Source organism: Nannospalax galili, unplaced genomic scaffold (assembly GCF_000622305.1).
Source record: "Nannospalax galili isolate Female #2095 unplaced genomic scaffold, S.galili_v1.0 scaffold1830, whole genome shotgun sequence".
NCBI classification, from domain to species: Eukaryota; Metazoa; Chordata; class Mammalia; order Rodentia; family Spalacidae; genus Nannospalax; species Nannospalax galili.
Window position 1 is genome coordinate 277030 of NW_008328092.1, and position 18700 is coordinate 295729.

The 18700-nt window shown below is 44.3% G+C and overlaps 1 protein-coding gene across 3 annotated transcripts in view; it reads left to right on the plus strand.

Moving 5' to 3' along the window:
* Positions 1–18320, plus strand: part of Catsper3 (cation channel sperm associated 3) — a 47302-nt gene extending 28982 nt beyond the window's left edge. The window contains exons 3-8 of one of the 3 annotated variants that reach the window (XM_008847960.2): positions 11074–11313; positions 14386–14568; positions 15639–15779; positions 16125–16244; positions 17101–17255; positions 18168–18320. In XM_008847960.2, the coding sequence (XP_008846182.1) occupies positions 11074–11313; positions 14386–14568; positions 15639–15779; positions 16125–16244; positions 17101–17255; positions 18168–18273 (945 nt within the window). In that variant the 3' untranslated portion in view covers positions 18274–18320. The remainder of the gene's footprint in view (positions 1–11073; positions 11314–14385; positions 14569–15638; positions 15780–16124; positions 16245–17100; positions 17256–18167) is intronic. The other 2 variants (XM_029569631.1, XM_029569659.1) reach the window with 2 other exon arrangements.
* The last annotated feature ends 380 nt before the right edge of the window (positions 18321–18700 follow it).

Here is an 18700-nt window from a genome sequence, read left to right on the forward strand (position 1 = left end):
AGTATTGGTTCCCCAGGTGTCTGGGGCCCCAAGACTAGGAATGGCGCAGGGCTCAAACTAGGAGTATAGAACGGCGAGGCAGGGGGGTGGAAGGGTGAATGAGGCTTAGGGAGTCCCGGCGCGGAGCGCTGTGCTATAGACTTACCCCAAGAGGCCTCCACCTGATTATTTTTTATATTTTACAAAGACAGCAAAAATACACATTGGACAAAAGACAACCTCTTCAGCAAGTGGTGGGGGCCGGGGGGGGCTCAGTGGGTAAAGTGCTTACCATGTAAGAATGAGGACTAGAGCTTGGATCCCCAGCACCCACATAAATACCAGACAGTTGTGGTGGCCCACCTGAAATGCTAGTACTTGGGAGGCAGAGACAGGGGATCCCTGGAGCAAGCTGGCTAGCTAGGCTAGCTGAATCTGCAAGCTGAGTCCAGTGAGAGACTGCCTCAATATATAAGGTAGAGAATAATTGATGAAGACACGTGACATCAATCTTTGGTTTCCTGTACATATGTGTACACTACTTACCCATCTCCCCACTATGGCTCCGGGAAAATTGAATATCCATGCGGAGAAGAATGAAATTAGATCCTTAGTGTTCACCTTGCACAAAAATGAAAAAATTCTTAACATAAGACACATAAAACTCTGAGGCTGCTAGAGGAAAAAGTAGGGAGAACACTTCAAGACACAGGCATAGGAAATGACTTTTCACAAAAGAACCCAGATGCTCAAGAACTAAGACCGACAATAGAGAATCAGGACCTTGTGATGTTGAAAAGCTTCTGTACAGCAAAGGAAACAGCTGAATGATGAGATAGCCTATGACAAGGAGAGAAAATCTTTGTCAGCTGTGCATCTGACAGACGATTCATATCTAGAACATACAAAGATTTTAAAAAACCACCTAGCAACAATAAAGCAAACAATCTAATCAATAAATGGACTAATGAAATGAGCAGACAGTTCACAAAAGAGGAAATACTTATGGCCAATAAACATGTTCAAACTCATTAGCCATTGAGGAAATGTAAATAAAAACCACATTAAGATTCCGTTTTATTCCTGTCAAAATGTCAGCCATTAAGATAACAAAGGGCTGGAGAGATGGCTTTGCAGTTAAGAGCACTTGCTGTGCAATCATTGGGAACCCAGTTCAGATCTTAGGACCCATATAACAAACCAGGTGTCTTGCAAAGGCTTTTAACTCCAGCTCTAAAAGATTCAACACCCTCTTCTGGTATCCATGTGTACACAAACAACAAATGCTGGTGTGGGTATGGACAAAAGGGAACCCTTATACACTGCTGGTGGCAGTGCTAACTAACCTAGCCTCTATGAAAATCAGTATGGAGGTTTCCCCAAAACTAGAAATATGACATTAACCAAGGGACCCCAATTCAATATATCAAAGAGATGCTTGCACAACAAAGTTTATTGCAGCACTGTTCATAATAGCTAAGTTACAGAACTACCCTAGGTGTCCAATAACAGAGAAATGAATAAGGAAAATTAAAAATACACAATGAAATTTTTTTCAGCCATAATGGTGACCCATGCCTTTAATCCCCATACTTGGGAGGCAGAGGCAGGGGGATAGCTGTGAGATAGAGGCCAGCCTGATCTACATAGTGAGTTCTGGGCCAGCTGTGGCTACAGAAAGACCCTGACTCAAAAAAAAAAACAACAAAAACAAACCAAAGAGAGCAAGAGCGAGCGAGCGAGCGAGCGAGAGAGAGAGAGAGAGAGAGAGAGAGAGAGAGAGAGAGAGAATATGAAGTTATGTCGTTTGTGGTAAAATGGATGCAACTAGAAACAATACTAAGCCAATTAAACCAATCTCAGAAAGACAAATATTTTGTTTTCTCTCATTTGTGGTTCTTACATTTTATACATGTGTAAATAACACAATTTAAACAATTTTTAGGTCAAAGAAGAAAGCAGAGTGGAAGTAGAAAGTACTCGATGAATGAAAGTGAAAACAGCATAAATACGTGGGATGCAGTGAAAGCAGAGCCCAAAGGAAGCGCATGTCTATAAATGCGAGGAGAGCTCAAGTCGATAACTACCTCAAGAAACTAGAAAAAGAAGGGAGAACTAAACCCCCGACTAGCAGAAAGAAGGAAATAAACAGTAGGGGGAAAAGCTTAGTTCTTTGGAGGTTCTAGCAGGAGTGCAGCTACTCGTGTACCCTCTTCAAATGTGTGCCTTCCAGCGGGGCATGGAGCAGTGAGCTCTGGAGTAGGGGACACCTGCCCAGCCAAGCAGATCAGTCACATAGATCCTGGCAATCAGTGGGGTGACAGATATCAGCCAGATCATCCAAAAGTTAGTACTTTGAAAATGTCAGCAAAATTGATAAAACCTTAGCTAGATTGGGCAAATAAGAGATGATTCAAATTACTTCCAGAAGTGAAAAATTACAGAAAGAGAAGGAATTATAGAAGAAGGTGATAAACAATTGTATACCAACAAATTAGCTAAAGAAAACAGACAATATGTAAATTGTTAAGCTGATTTATGAAAAACTAGGAAATGGACCTATCCAAACAGTCTTAAAAAAAGATTGAATCAGGAATCAAAGAAACAATAAAAGCTCAAAAATCAATGGCAGTCTTTCTCAAACTACCAAAGGAATAGAAGATGGAACATTTCTGAGTTCATCCCATGAGGCTAGCATTACCCTGATACCAAACCAGACAAAGGGACCAGAAGTAAAGAGCTACAGACAATTATCACTTATGAATGATGACGCAAAAATCCCCACTGAACTATTAACAAACTGGACCCACAGTGTACTTGACATAATTATATACTGTGACCAACTGGGACTTACTCCAAGAACACAAGAGTGATTTATAAATCAAAAACAAAAATCAAGGCTCAGTGGTAGGAATCCCTGAGTTCAATGCTGCACAACTCAATCAACCTATCAATGTAACTGACCAATATAATTAAGGAAAAATCCACACAATCATTTCTGGTAATATAGAAAAATTATTTTCACTTGATAAAAATCAACATTTTTATGCTAAAACAAGCAAAACCAAAACATTTAGGAACTTAGGCATAAAACGGAAATTCATTGACCAAATCAAAGTTATTAATGAAAGAAATCTATGGCTAACATCATATTTAATAGTAAAACACTAGAAGTCTTCACCTTATGATCAGGAACAAGAGGACTGGTGTCAGGCTTGGTGCACATGCTTGTAATCTGAGGACTTCTGAGTCAGAGGCAAGCAGATCTTTATGATTTTGAGCCCAGCCTGGTCTATGTAGTAAGTTCCAGGCCAGCCAGAGCTACATAGTGAGATCCTGTCTCAAAACAAAAACAAAACAAAACAAAACAAAACAAACAAATGAAAAAAGAGAATGATGGCTTTTTGCCCTGCTCGACACTGTACTGGAAACTCTAGCCAGAGTAATTAGGCAAGAAAAAAAAAATGATACCCACTTTGGAAAGAAAAGAGTAAGAATCTTTACTCTTCGAGTTGGCTTGAACTTACATGACAGTACTAGAGAGAGAGAGAGAGAGAGAGAGAGAGAGAGAGAGAGAGAGAGATTAAATGCTGTTAAATAAATTCAGCAAAGTTGTGAGACACAAGATCACTCAAAATCAAACTATTTCCAAACTCCAGCAGTTACCAGTCTGAAAAGGAAATCAAGACAATTCTATTTATAATAACATCCAAAAGAGAGGGCTGGGGTATACCTCAGCTGGAAGAGTGCTCGCCTAGCATGCACGAAGCCCTGGCTTCAACTTCCGGCAACTCATAAAACTGGTCATGGTGGTGCATGCTTAAAAACCCCAGCACTGGGGCTAGAGAGATGGCTCAGTGGTTAAGAACACTGGTTGTTCTTACAGAAGACCCGGGTTCTAATCCCAGCACCCACATGACAGCTAACTGTCCGTAACTCCAGTCCCAAGGGGTCCAACAGCTTCTTCTGACCTCGTCAGGCATTGCACAACACAGGTACATGCAGGCAATACAATCATACACATAAAATAAAAATAATAAAAATTTGAAAAAACAACAATCTCCCCCCAAAAACCCCAGCACCTAGAAGGCAAAAGCAGGAGTGTCAGAAATTCAAGGTCATTTTTGGTCACATCATGAGTTTGAGGCCAGTTTGGGATACATAAGACCCTGTCTAATGAAACAAAAAAGAAAAGAAAGCATCCAAAAGAATAAAATGCCTAGAAATAAGTAAATAGATGCGAGATAAGAATGTTGATAATTACAAAACTTTGTGAAAGAATGTTGAAAGAAATAAAAAAACTACCTCAGTACATAATATATTGTTCATGGATTGTGTGCTGGTCTGCTTTAATTGTCAACTTGACACAAGAATTACCTGGGAAGAGAGCCTCAATGAAGGATTGTCTACATTGGGCTGGCCTAGGGGTGTGTCTGTGGGGGACTGTCTTAATTCAGGAAGACCCAGTCCACTGTGAGTGGCACTATCCCTTAGGCAGGGGTCCTGAACTATATAAGACTACAGAGAGCTAGCTGAACACGACAAGTAAGTAAGCAGGGATGCATGCATTTGTTTCTCTCTGTTCTTGCCTATGGACATGCTGTGACCAGCCGTCTCAAGCTTCTGCTGTGATTTTCTTGCAGTGATGGGCTAACCTGGAATTGTGAGCTAAAATAAGCCTTTTATCCACTAAGTTGCTTGTTGTCAGGGTATTTGTTCACAGCAACAGAAATGAAACTAGAGCACATCAGAAGACTTAACTTTTAAAATGGCATACCATCTTACAGATCAATGCAAGCCTTACTAAAGTTTCGAAAGTCTCCCTTGTACTTCAGAAATAGAACAGCACTTGTTCAAACTTATATGAATGTACAGGGGGCCCTAAGTAGCCCAAAATAATTTTTTGGTTATTTTTGAGACAGGGTCTCTCTGCAGGCCCAGCTGGCCTGGAACTCACTATATAGACTAGACTGACCTCCATTTCACAGACCATGCCTGGCCAAAGACAATTTTTTAAACTGAAGAACAAAGTTGGAGAATTTGTATGAACTTCAAAACTTATTACAGTGATACAGCATTCAAAACAGTATAGAACTGGTATAACGACATATATAGGCAACAGAACAGAGCTGAAGGTCTAGAAGTAAACCTAAGTAGCTATGGTTGACTGATTTTTGGACGAAGGTGCCAACACCATCCAATGGAGAAATAATAAGTAGTGTTAGAACAACTTGACACTCATATGCAAAAGACTGAGTTGCTACCATGAAGCACCATATGCACAAATGAACTAAAAATGGACCTATAACTGAAACATAAGAGCTAAAACTTTTCGAAGAAAAGGTAGAGATTAACCTTTGACCTTTAACTTTGTAATAGATGCTTAGGTGTGATACTAAAAGCACAGGCAAGAAAAGAAAAAAGAACAGATAAATTGGATCTTATCAAAATAAAAAAAAATCTGTGCATCCAAAAACATTACCAAGAGATTGGAAAGATAACTAACATAAGAACTGGCTAGGCAGTTAGGGTAAAAAAGACCCCAAAGAAAAGTAGCCGTAAGAATTCTCTAGGTAGTTAGGATAAAAAGACCCCAATGAAAAGTAGCCAGTTTCTTGGCTAAAACTCACAATGTCCTTGGGCCTCTTCAAAAATGTCAAAAATATTTGGAAACTTTAATCCTTAAAAAATTTTAGGGTTACCTCTTCAAAAGGGAATGATAGAGTAGCCAAAAGCCCAGTAAAAAATAAAGAACTCAAAGAAGAAGAAAAAGTACATGAAATTATCAGAAAAATTGTGATGGGGAAATATGGGAGGTGTTAGAGGGAAGAGAGTGGGCATGGATTTGATCAAAACACCTTATATACATGTATGAAATTCTCAATAAAGTTTTTTTAAGTTAGAAAAAGACAACAGAATGAAAATATTTACAAACAATATATTTTATAAAGGATAGGATTATCAAGAACATATGGCTGAGGGCCGTTGAGATGGTTCAGCAGGTAAAGATGCCACCTACTATGCCTGACAACCTGAGTTCAATCCTTAGGATCCAAACAGAGGAAGAAGAGAGCTGACTCCTGCAAGATGTCTTCTGACCTCCACGTGCTTGCTGTGGCACACGTGTACTCACACCCACATAATAAATAAGTAAATATAATAACAAAAAATTTTAAAGACTGTGTTAGCCAGGAATGGTGGTGTATGTCTTTAATCCCAGCTTTCAGGAAATAGAGGCAAGGGAGGTCTTGAGATGGAAGCTCATCTGATCTACACAATAAGTTCTAGAGGCCACATAGTAGTTCAGCTGGGGCAACAGGGAGACCGAAAAACAGAAGCAAAATACATAGCTGAGTATAGTGGCACATGCCTGTAATCTCAGAACTTGAGAAGTAGAGGAGGAGGATAAGGACTTAGAAGCTAAGCTGGGCTGCATGAGACCCTATTTTAAAAGTAAAATTACTAATAATAATAATAATAACAAAGAGGCCAGACAGATGATGGTTCCGTGTGTAAAGACACTTACTTTCCACCAAGCCTGACCTGAGTTCAATCCCTAGAATCCATATGGTGGAAGGGGAGAACCAGTTCTCACAAGCTGTCTTCTGACTTCCATACACATACTGTGACATGCACATGCATGCATGCATGCACGCATACACACACACATACTCTAAATAAATGTTAAAAACAACAACAACCAACCTGCTAGGTAGCTTTCATAGTACTATGCAGGCTTCCTGGTGGAAAAAGTCATGAACATTTACCCGGCTGTGGACCCTACGAGCAACAATAACAACTTGCCAGACAAGGTGTGCCCATTGGGGCAGTAATAGTATGACTGTTATGGAGGCAACCAACCATTTTCTGGTTGGGTTTGAGGCCCACTCCACAGGAGGAAATCATGCCTGGTACTATAAACCTGGTCAAAAGCCCATGACTAGGGAGGTCATAGGCCCAAGCAGGGAGTTACCACTGTTGTTTTGTTAAATGGACATGGTGTCAAACTACTTTCTAAATATTTATATTTATATCCATAGATTAGTGCTGCTCTCAGGCTTGGCCAGAGAAGGTGAAAATTAATGCAGAAACTCGTAACTGGTCAAAGTGCTGAGACTAAGTGACAGTTGAGTGCTCAGCCCTAAACAGGACATCTCTATCACTTCTCCAAGGCTCATTTGTAGAAGAGGGGGTAGAAAGAACCTAAGAACTACAGGGTGGGGAGGAGTGCTGTGAAATGATGTCTTCTGGACATGACATGGCCATTGTACCCATGAACTCACAGCAGCAGTGATTCCTTGCACAAGACTGGGAACAACATTTTATCATAGATGGGGGAGGGTCTCCCCTCCCTGAGGAGCTATAGGTAGTTAATGGTTGATGGGGGTGGGAGAGACATTTTTCCAGGGTGTACACACCACATGGGTAAGGCAATCCTGTAAACAACCCATCACTATGTTCATGCAAGCAACCCTAATTAAACGCAGTTAGCTATACACAGAAAAGACACAAAAATAAAAGGGGTACTTCTTGGGAAGAAGGGATTCAGTGACGGGGGAAGGAGCTAAGAGAGGATAGTGGGGGAGTGTGATTTGAGTCCGTTTTGTATATGAAATTGTGAAAGAATAAATTTAAAAAGCAAACAAAAAGACTGTGAAGAACTTCCAGTTTAACAGCAATATCATAAAAAATGGGCAAAGGGCTTGAGTAGTTAAATAGACAGTAGTATCTTCAAAGAAGATATACACGGCCAGTAAGCACATAAGATTTTCACCATCTCCAGTCACTGGGGAAGTGCAAATCAAAACCACAGTGGCATACAATGCCATGCTCGTTAGGATGGCAGTCATAAAGCAAAGAGCATAACAAGTGTTTGTGAAGGTGTGGAGCGATCAGAACCATCTTTGTACTTGCTTGTGAGAATGTAAAATGGTGCCGTCACTGTGGAAAACAGTTTGGAAGTTCTCCAGAAACCCCTGTGCATTTGCCCAGAAGAATTTTAGGCAAGCATTCAAATAGATACTTGTACATCCATGTTCGTAGCAGCATTATTCACCAAAGGCAGAAGGTAGAAGTAACATAAACTCCCATCAACAGATTAATGAATAAACAAAGTGGTATATACATATAATGGAATACTAAAAGCTTTTAAAAAGAATGGAATTCTGGTAAACTACAATGTGGGTAAATCTTGAAAACATTAAGTGAAATAAAGGTAGACACAAATATAACCAAAAATGTATGGTTCCACTTATATGAGGCACCTTGAATGAGCAGATTCAAACAGAAAGTAGAATAGAGCTTACCTTAGCTCGAGGAGAGAGGGGATGTAGGGTTATTGGGCATAGTTTCTATCTTGGATAATGAAATAGTTCTGTAAATGATGGTGAAGGTTGTGCAATAGTGTGCGTGTTATTACTGCCACTGAATTGTATGCCCTAAAATGGTAAATTTTATGTTATGTATACTTTACTTGCCACAATAAAAAAAAACAAGAAAGAGTATTAAGTAAATACCCAAAACTAATAAAACAAAATGCATCAAATTCTATACTTTAGAATGGGAAATTTTATGGTATGTGAATTATATCTCACTTTAAAAATTAGTGATGGGTCAGCAGGGCATGGGTGGTGAATGCCTTTAATCCCAGCACTCAGGAGCAGAGGCAGGCTGATCTCTGTGACTATGAGGCCAGCCTGATCTACATGGTGTTCCAGGGCTAGTCAGGGCTACATGGTGAGACCCTAGGTTAAAAAGAAAGAAAGAAAGAAAAAAAGAAAGAAAGAAAGAGAGGAAGGAAGGAAGGAAGGAAGGAAGAAAAGAAAGAAAGAAATCTGATAATTTAAGGCCAGCAAATTTGAAAACCTAGCTGAAACAATTTTCTAGAAGAAATGTACAAGACTGATTCAGAAAGTGAAAAACTTCAAATGGTATGTCTATAAATCAACTATAAAGTGTTGGCTTAGCAACTTAAAATTCTACCCTTTCCCTCTGAGAAACAGACTAATCTGGACTAAAGGCTTGCATGCATGCATGGAGAGCTCTAATTCTAAACATATAAAACTCTTCTGGTGAGGCCGGAAAGATGGCTCAGTAATAAAGAACGCTTGTTGTTCTTCCTGAGGACCTGGGTTCAGTTCCCAGCACCCACATGGCAGCTAACAACCATCTGTAATTCCAGTTCCAGGGGATCTAACACCTTTTTCTGACTTCTGCAGGCATTGCATACATGTGATGCACTTACATACATGCAGGCAATAAACTCATCTGCATAAAATAAAAATAATATATAAAATATTTTTTTAAACTCTTTGGGTGGTTAGATACATGGCAAGTCATCCTATGAAACTAGTCCTGCCTTCATGCCCAAAGTAGGCAAGGTCAGTGTGAAAAGGAAAACTGCATCCAGGGTTCTGAACTTGGTTACAAACTCCCAGAGTACTAGGAAACAATACAAACACATGAAAAAGATAATATAGCATTACCAAGCTGGGCTTTCCCCAAAAGGCACCCCTTTACTTGATCACAATCCCTTCCCAGAGGGTTAGATTTAGCAGCCGCTGGATCTGAAATGCAGAGCTTCTTGGTCTCTCTCCTGTGTATCTCTGCATCACTGAGCAAACCTACCCTCTATCCAGAACTCTCTTCTTTCCCACACCTCTCATCTGGGTGAGTGTCAACTCTCTGACCCATCTCCAAGCTGCTGTTGGCAGCTTTCTCCACAGTCTCCAGTTCTGGGCAGTGGCTGAGGGCTCTTAAATGCATGCATCAAGCTTCATGTCTCCAGATCTCCACTCCCAAGCTCTGCCCTCCAGCCATTTCTACCCTTTCTCCTCCTGTCTCCTCAGGCCATCCCCTGCTGCTCCCACACAATCTCCTCCATTGGAGTTCTTGTAGCTATACTGCCCGCTTCCAGGAAGTGACTTCTAACTTTTATTTGGGAGCCATTCCTGATGAGACCATCTTTTCTAAAATAACTGCCAGAGATGACTCAGCTCTCACAGAGGACCCGGGTTCAGTTCCCAGCACCTACACAGTGTCTAATAGCTGTCTGTAACTCTAGCTCCAGGGGATCTGATGCCCTCTTTCAGCTTCTGTGGGTTTTGCATGATGTGGGTGCACTTATATACACGCAAGCAATACATTCATACACATAAAAATATAATAAATAAATCAGTGAAACAGCTGGCAGGGCTGTCTCTGGTTCACCTGGTCGCTCTAGCTCCTTTGCTTGAGTTTATTTTCCTCCCTATCTGATACTGTATTCTATGAGTTGAAATGTGGATTTTTCCTCCTGGCTTTCCTGCAAGATTGCAAGTTTCTTGGAGGCTGGACATTTTCTTACTCATTATCTATTTCTTAATGCCTAAATAGTGCTCACTTGGCACATGGTTAGGTGCTCAGTCTAAGCTTTCTTGGTCATGTGTGAGTGAATAATGAATGAATATTGGATGATAGTCAAGATGACAAGGGAATTTAGATGCTGAGAAGAATCTTAGATGCCTCCAAAAGGATCTGTTAGCAACAATGAAGCTGCTAGAGTTGTAGATTGTAAGAATGTTAAGAATATTGGTTCAAAGAGCATAAAAATAGAAGAGTGCAGAATGCCCTCCAGAAGCAGATGTCCTTAGATAGTCGATCTTTAAGTAGGTATGATTAAGTTGATGGGTTAACTATAACTAGATATTTGCATATTTCATGAATATTATAAAAGCTTCTACATGCAGGCTGACCAGAAAACTCTTGAGGCCTTCTCTCTGGGAATATTTGTAGTCAGGTAGCCTGTCATGTTGAATACTGACTGGGGCCTGTATATGTACCCATTTTCAGTCTGTCGATCAGCTATGAGTTGGCCATTCCTCCGCATGCAGGGACAAACCTAGCCCTAGGCTTCAAGCCACCAGTGTGGAAGACATAGAAGGAGGAGGGAATCGGGTACAGCAAGAGTTCCAGGGACTCTGCCTGGACTTCTTGAGCACATGGGTGACTCAGCAATGTTCCCTCTCCATGCCTGACTGGGGGCCTCAGCAGAGAGAGGGCCAGGACTCCAGGTTCTGCATTTGGTCATGTCTCCAACCCTTGCCGCCCTTGCAGATCTCAGAAGTCCTTTTTGTCTCCACTTATGCCTGTGAGTTCTTCATGAAAGTCTATGTGGACCCCATCAATTACTGGAAGGATGGCTATAACCTGCTGGATGTGGTCATTATCGTCATTATTTTGGTGCCTTATTCTCTCCACAAGATCAAGGGAAAACATTATAGGTACCACAACATCGCTGATGGCATACAGTCCCTGCGCATCCTCAAGCTCATCCCCTATAGCCGAGGCATCAGGGTAAGTATGCTGGGGTTGGGGGGTGCCAGGTCAGCCCCTCAAGAAATAATGATTTGAGTATCATCTTGTTAATGAGTCTTATTGTATGGCAGGTTGATCTTTACCAATGTCATCAGTCTAAAACCAATCAGAAAGGGATTATTAGCTATAAATTGAGGCCCAAAGTCAGTCAGTAGTTCAATGTCAGGGCTGAGATTTGGACAGTGTGTCTAACTGTACAGGCTCTCTGAGCTTTTCTTCTTTCCCACGCTGCAGTGCCTACTTTTGTGTGCAACAGATGCTGTGTGTGAGCTGCATGCTGGGACTCACCAGTCTTCGGGTGGCTTTGGCCACTGGGTGCTTTACCCAGTGGCTCAGTCTGCTCTTCCTTTTGATTAGGAAAGGTCTCCTCATTTTGTTAAGACTGCTTTAGAAGCACTGCACCCACCATCTTCCTGAGTAGCTGAGGCCATAGAGTTACTAGCCTTTCCAGAGCAAGCCTCAGTGTTGACCTCCTCATCCTCAACCAGGCCTATAGACATGCATCCTGGACACAATGTGTTTGCCCTGGCATCTGCATTCCAGGAAGAGGCTGGTCTGGGTCTATTTGTCCAGTCAGGGTGTGTCTGGATCCTAAATGTGAGAGCTCCCTGGGCACACACCCACAGCCACTCATTCCTTGCTCTCATGCAGTCACATGCCTGTGTGTGCTTGTGTGTACACAACCCTCCATCCCAATTTCTGGCCAGGCTTCTGGGTAATGATTTGCACTTCCCACCCTCACTTCCTTGTCTCTCACTATGGCCTGCTTTCTTCTCCTTCATCTAGAGTAACTAGCCTCCTTGAGGCTGCTGACAGCTTCCTCCTTACAATCTGGTGGCGAGATTCCCTGGCACCCTTGCCTCTGCTTTCTATCTCTCAGGCTGACTTCTCAGTGCTTCTTTCCCTGGCTTGGCCCATAGCTGTTTTCTCAGGATTGCATCCAGTGTTCTCTCTCTGTGTCCTATCTATTTATTTTCTCTGGGTGATCTTTTCTACTTTCTGAATTCTTAGCTTGCCTGAGCCATTCTCTGCGACCTTCAGACACAACTGCCATTTGGAGATCTCATGTATTCTTGGCGCATGTCTAAACGACAAGCTCATCACACTTTGCTCATCCCCACCCTTCTTCTTGAACCCTGGTTCCTCTTCCAGTACTTTGTTTCCTGGCGAAGGGTATCCCCCAACCCCACTCAGTTTCCAAGTCATAGATCTGAGTGTCATCTTATCGCTTCCCTTTCAAAGCCTGTTACATGGCCTCCTGAGTAGTTACTCTTTTACAGCTTTTAATCCCTACTACGTCAGCCTTTGCCTGGATTCCCGCAATAGTATCCCACATCACTGAGACCAGAGGAGAAATGCCTCAGCAGCTGAAGGGATCTTCTAAAGGCATATCAAATCCTGGCACCCTCTACTTCAAACCCCTTGTTCATAGGCTAAGGACAGATCCTGCAGTATGTCCTGGCAGGGAGGGATAAGGATGTCTGAGGTGCTGGGCACTGGCGCTGTAGGGATAAGAGTAGAGCAAGGGATGGGAAAGAAGGCTAGTACCCTGGGGATCAGCATCAGGTGCTGGGCCCATCAAAGTGAAGGAGTAATCAGACAGTGGGAAGTCTAGCCTATATTCTAAAGGTATTGGAAACGAGAGGAACATGGGCCTAGAGTGTTTGTAGGGTCGCCAAAGGAAGACCAGGGACAATAACAATGCTGTCAGCCCCAAGGAAGACGACAGGATAGACCAGGGGAGCAGATGCTGAGGCTGGGAGCAGAGACTCCAAGACATTAGAGGAAGGAAGTGGGAAGCTTGAAGCCTGGCTATGTCTGGAATTAGGGACTTAGCCATAGAAGCAGGGGGTCCAAGGACAAGGCAGAGGATGACCCTTGAATCTGAGGGCAGAGTCCCTGGAGGGGGCTCCTGGGAGTGAAGGTTTTCAGGTGAGACTGGAGGATGGCGTAGAATGTAGGTGGAAAACATCTGTGGGAGTCCTGTGAGGAAGAGGGTGATGTGGATGTGTTGAGGGCTGGAGGAAAGGCAGCTTAAAGGAGGGAGGCAGAAAGACAGGAGGAGCTGTGTCTTAGAAGGAAGGCAAAATGACCCCATCTAGACACTCTTGACGCTGGGGACATCAGCCTTGACTGTCTTGTGGCAGCCTGGCCAGAAAGCTAAGACCATACCTGGGGCTGAAAGGATGGAAGGGGCAGCCTACCCTTCCTGCCTGGAGAAGCCCTTGATGGCTGAAGGCTGTATTCCAGAGCCATCCAGGCTTCTTAGTGGCTTAGTGGCTTCAGACCTCTGCTTAGTCTTTGGTCCTTGCAGACACACAGACACCGGTGCGCATGCAGACACAACATGTACTCAAATGTGCATTTCATGTTGAACCTCAGGGGTTTCTGTCATTAAACACAATCTGGTACCCTGAGGTAGTTTCCTGGGTATGACCAGCTCTTCTTGTAGCCTTTGGGATTTCATGGGCTCCTAGGTACTGAGGGATGCAGATATGACCCTAGATTGCATGTGCTCTGAGTACTGGCCTGGGCTGCTGGCCAGGGAGACCTAGAGCTACTGAGGGTGGGGCTTGTAACAGAACCTGTAACCAATGAGAATCTGGCACATTCTTGGTTCCTGTCCTCTAATCATTAAAATGGCACTCTATCTTCCACCTAATGGCAGTAAACCTGTTCTGCAAGAAAACAGATCCTTAGTTTTACACACAGAGTTCTGTCAGCTGGACACCCAGCTGTTGAGGACCCTACTGCTTCTGTTCAGTGTGTCAGCCTGAAGCCACCTCCTCCCTGTCCTGCCTTGTAGGGCCCCAGATCTGAGATAGTGTGTATAATTTGCCCAATACTGAGGGTTGATGCCACTGTGAGACTGATGCAACCCTTGGTCTGGGCACTGTTCTGACTATTCATTTATCCATTCAACTGATACTTCTACTGTGTGCCAGGTATGGCCCATAGGAAAGGGAAATTATGAACCGGGTAGCTGGACCTCTGTCCTCTGATGGGCTTAGCCAGGCACCTTTACTTAGTTACAGTGTCTCTGTCTTGCAGACCCTCATTACTGCTGTGGGCCAGACAGTCTACACCATGGCCTCTGTGTTGACCCTACTCTTTATCCTCATGTTTATCTTCGCTATCTTGGGATTCTGCCTGTTTGGAGTTCCAGAGAAGGGAGACCTGGATAATTGGGGGAATCTGGCTGTGGCTTTCTTCACCCTCTTCAGCTTGGCCACGGTACTGTGTTTGGGAAAGGTGGTGAGGGCAGGCCTGGAGAAGAGACTGTCCAGAACTTGTAATCTTGCAGCCATGCTGGGTCTCTTGTGAAGTTTTTCCCATGTTCAAGTGCTTATTAGTTGGGTACAGGAAAGATGGAGGGTGACATCCCAGGACTAGCCAGGGGCCAGTACCCTGGACAGGGGTCTATTTCTGTCTCTCTCTCCTGTGACTTTGGAAATTATTCCAAATGTTCCAAGGGGTAATAACTCTCAAATAATACTTAATTCTGATTAAACATAGGTTATAAATGAAATTTTACATTGCCTTTTTGAAAATAAGCAGTTGGGGCTGCAGAGATGGCTCAGCAGTTAAGAACACTGGCTGTTCTTGCAGAAGACCCAGGTTCGAATCCCAGCACCCACATGGCAGCTAACGACTGTCCGAAACTCCAGTCCCAGGGATCGGACAGCCTCTTCTGACCTCCGCGGGCATTGTATGACGTGGGTGCACTTACCTACATGCAGGCAATACGTGCATACACATAAAATTTAAAAAATTTAAGAAGTTTTTTTTTTTTTTTAAAGAAGAAAATAAGCTGTCACACTGGACATGGTGGTACACACCTTTAATCCCAGCACTCAGGAGGCAGAGGCAGGTGGAACTCTGTGTTTTTGAGGCTGGCCTGGCCTACATAGTGTGTGCTTCGGGCAAGCCAGGGCTACAGTATAAACTTGTCTCAAAGAAAGAAAGACAGTAAGAAAAGAAGCCATCACAAATCAACGCAGGGTAAGCAAAACCTAAGCCTCAAAGTCTAGGTGTCTGCTGAACTCTGTAAAGCGTGTTTGTTTTTAACTCCAAAGATGGGCCTAGAATTGGCAGTGTCTTTAGAGAGGAAATGGGAATCTTGGAGAAAAGACCCCTGAGGCATTTTTGCCCCCACCTAGTGGTGCCCTGCATTGCTGAATCACCAGGGGTAGACTGCAGTGGGTGGGGAAGTGTTGGAGAGACGTGGCTGTCCTGACAAAGGCAGCTTGGAAACCTATTCTGCTGGACCTTGGAGCTCAGTGTACCCTGCCCTGCCTGACTAGGTTGATGGCTGGACAAATCTGCAGGAACAGCTGGACAAGAGGAAGTTTACTGTGAGCCGGGTATTCACTATCATCTTCATCTTGCTTGCTTCCTTCATCTTCCTCAACATGTTTGTGGGTGTGATGATCATGCACACAGAGGTGAGACTATGCTTAGAGGGGTGGGGGCTGGTCAGCTTAAGTGTGGCAGGCGGAGGTGTGGGCCATGTTTCTAAAACAACCTGGAATTGTATCTCACTCCTGAAGTGAAATGGGGGTGGCCAGATGGACCCCTCACATACGCACTGACTTTTCTTCCAGAGTTCATTGCCTCATGGTGGTAGCCAGCAGGCTAGTGGAGCTTTGCAGTTGCAGGTGGCAGCCTGAGTTGGGGGTGAATCCTCCTTTAGAGGCCTGAGCAGCAGGACAAGCCCAGCAAAGAGAAAGACTGGGAAAGGAGAATAGCAGAGAGAGTGTAACCTTGGTTTCTATCCTCTGACCTGCTAGGACTCCATTAAGAAGTTTGAGCGGGAGCTGATGATGGAGAGGCACATGATGCTTACGGAGGAGAAGCAGTTGATCCTGAAGCGGCAGCAGGAAGATGTCAGTAGACTGGTGAACACACAGGTAGGTGGCCCTATAGGCAAGGTAACAGGCCATGCAGGCAGACAGAGGGACAGTCAAGGTAAAGGAACAGCTAAGAAGAGGAGCCTTGGGCCCAGGTAGAGGACAGGTGGCCTAAGGTATACGTAGCTTTAAGTAAGGCAAGCACCTTCCCCTGGGTCCTCTAGAGCCAAGCTTCTCTTTCTATATTTTTGTGTTTCTCTGAGCAATTTGGAGTGTTGAGTGCTGTGTTGAGTGTTCCCTCCTTTGTGGATAGATTTCCACCGTGGATCCCTTTGGGTCAGGCCATTTGTGTAGAAGGTACTTACTGAGAGCTCATCCGGTGCTAGGCAGCATAGCCCCAAGGCCGCTGGATGGATGAGGATAAGAGGGTGGCAGGGTGACACTCCACCTTAGTATTTCCATGCTTCTAAAACCAGAACAAGAACAAACGCAATGGGCTGGAAGGCTTCTGCCAAGCACAGTGCCACCATGTGGGCTAGCTTTCTTCATCATTTCTGTTTGAGCACTTGGTTCAGCTTGGGGGCCTTGCTAGGTCTTTCATTCCTGAGTACATCTCTCCTCAGCCTCTTTCTTGTCTGTGGCAGAAATGTCTACCAGTCTGGCTGTGCCCACGATTTGCTCAGGGCTGGAGAAGGCCACATGCAGTCACATTTAGACACCTTGGCTCCTTCACACGCCCCTGGCATCACATCAGGGATGGTGGCTCCTAAGCCTACCTCATTCAGGGTGTCAACAAGGTCAGGATGAATTTCTGACAAGGTTTACGATTCCTGAAATCCATGAGGGTCCTTAGATCTCTAGGTAGCTATAGTGTTACCTTTTTCCTATTGATCTCTCATTTTGCTTCCCTTTCTAGAAAAGTGGTGGCAAGGGTTTCAGTGAGCTGGTGGAGGACTTCAAGACGACCCTTCGGCACACTGACCCCATGGTCTTGGATGACTTTGGCACCAGCCTCCCCTTCATCAATGTCTACTTGTCCACTCTGGACAACCAAGATGCTACTGTCAAAAAGTTAGTCCCAGCCGAGCTATTCTTGGGTCCCCAGGGCTTCTTCAAGGCTGGGGCACGTTACAGACTCCAGGAGGTTGAAGGGTTGATGACTAGAGTGCAGGATGAATGGGTACACCAGGGCCCTTCCTGGGAGTGCAGTATCCCAGGGGTAGCAGGGGGCTAGGCTGCTGTGAGGACAGGTCTGTGGCTGAGGGGCCTCTGCTCCCGTGGCCCTCCCAGCTCTCCTTCACTTTCAGCTCTCAACCCCTGAGGTCTCTGCTCACCAGTCCCTTCTCAGGGAGCAGGGAAAGTGCATGGGATGGTAAGTCAAGGGCCAAGGCTCCTGGTCTGGCTTTGCCACTATCCTCCGTGTGACTTTGGATAAGTGTCTGCTCCTTTCCTACCTGTTGCCCAAGGAGCCATTGGACCTATTAGATGACAATGATAGGTTGTCTGTGAAGATCTGGCCTAGGGCTTATTCTCAGTACAAGCTAGCTGGGGTTTTAATTGGCAGCAAAGGGGTTGTGGACACTAGAGAGCTACAGTGAACTCGTAAGAGCAGACATCATTGGCCTGACTTCTTCCTGAAATCCCTCTGGAAGCCTTCAGAGACTATGGAAACTTAAAAGGAGGAAAACAGGGAATGCTCACTTTTGGTCCAAGAGCATGCCAGGCACTGTTTAGGTATGACCACAGTGTTCCTTCTTTCAGAGCCTAGAGATTTATCTCTAACGCGACACATAAGATAAAGTAGCTTATGTTTGGGGCCCCCAGTAAATCAACAGATTTGGGATTCCAACCAACCTGATCTGGCTAGAAGTTGCTCTCTACTGATCCCACACATACCAGCCAGGTGTAGCAAATATACAGGTGCAGTGTGTGGTATGTGGAGCCCACATGATCCTCAGATCCCCTCTCCTGCTCCCTCTCCAGGCTTCAGGAGCTGTACTATGAGATTGTGAATGTGCTCAACCTCATGCTTGAAGACTTACCCCAGGAGAAGAAGTCCCATAGCTCAGAAATTCTCAGTGACAGATAATTGGACATGCATGATGTATACAAGCACCAGAGGCCTCAAAAGCTGTGACAGCCCTAGTAAACACAGGCCTTCAGAGCTGGCGTCTCAGACCTGCTGCAGTGTCAATGTTGGTCTTTCTGTACTATTGGCATGGGTAAATGCTCATGATACCTGATTCTCTAGAACCCCACAAGACAGCAGATCTGGGGAGTGGCTTAAGACTTGCCCCGGCCAGAGACCATATACAAGGCCACAATGGCTCTAGCTTCCCTAGACCCAGTAGCAAGGGCATGCTGAGCTCCTGGGCAAACCGTCAGAGTACCATGGACCAAGAGCTTCCAGCAGTCCTGTTGAGCTATGATCCTGCTGATGTGGGCACCTCTAAAGCCCGATGTAGGCAGGTACTGCAGCTCTCTGGCCACTACTGTTGTGGTCTCGTCTTTGGACG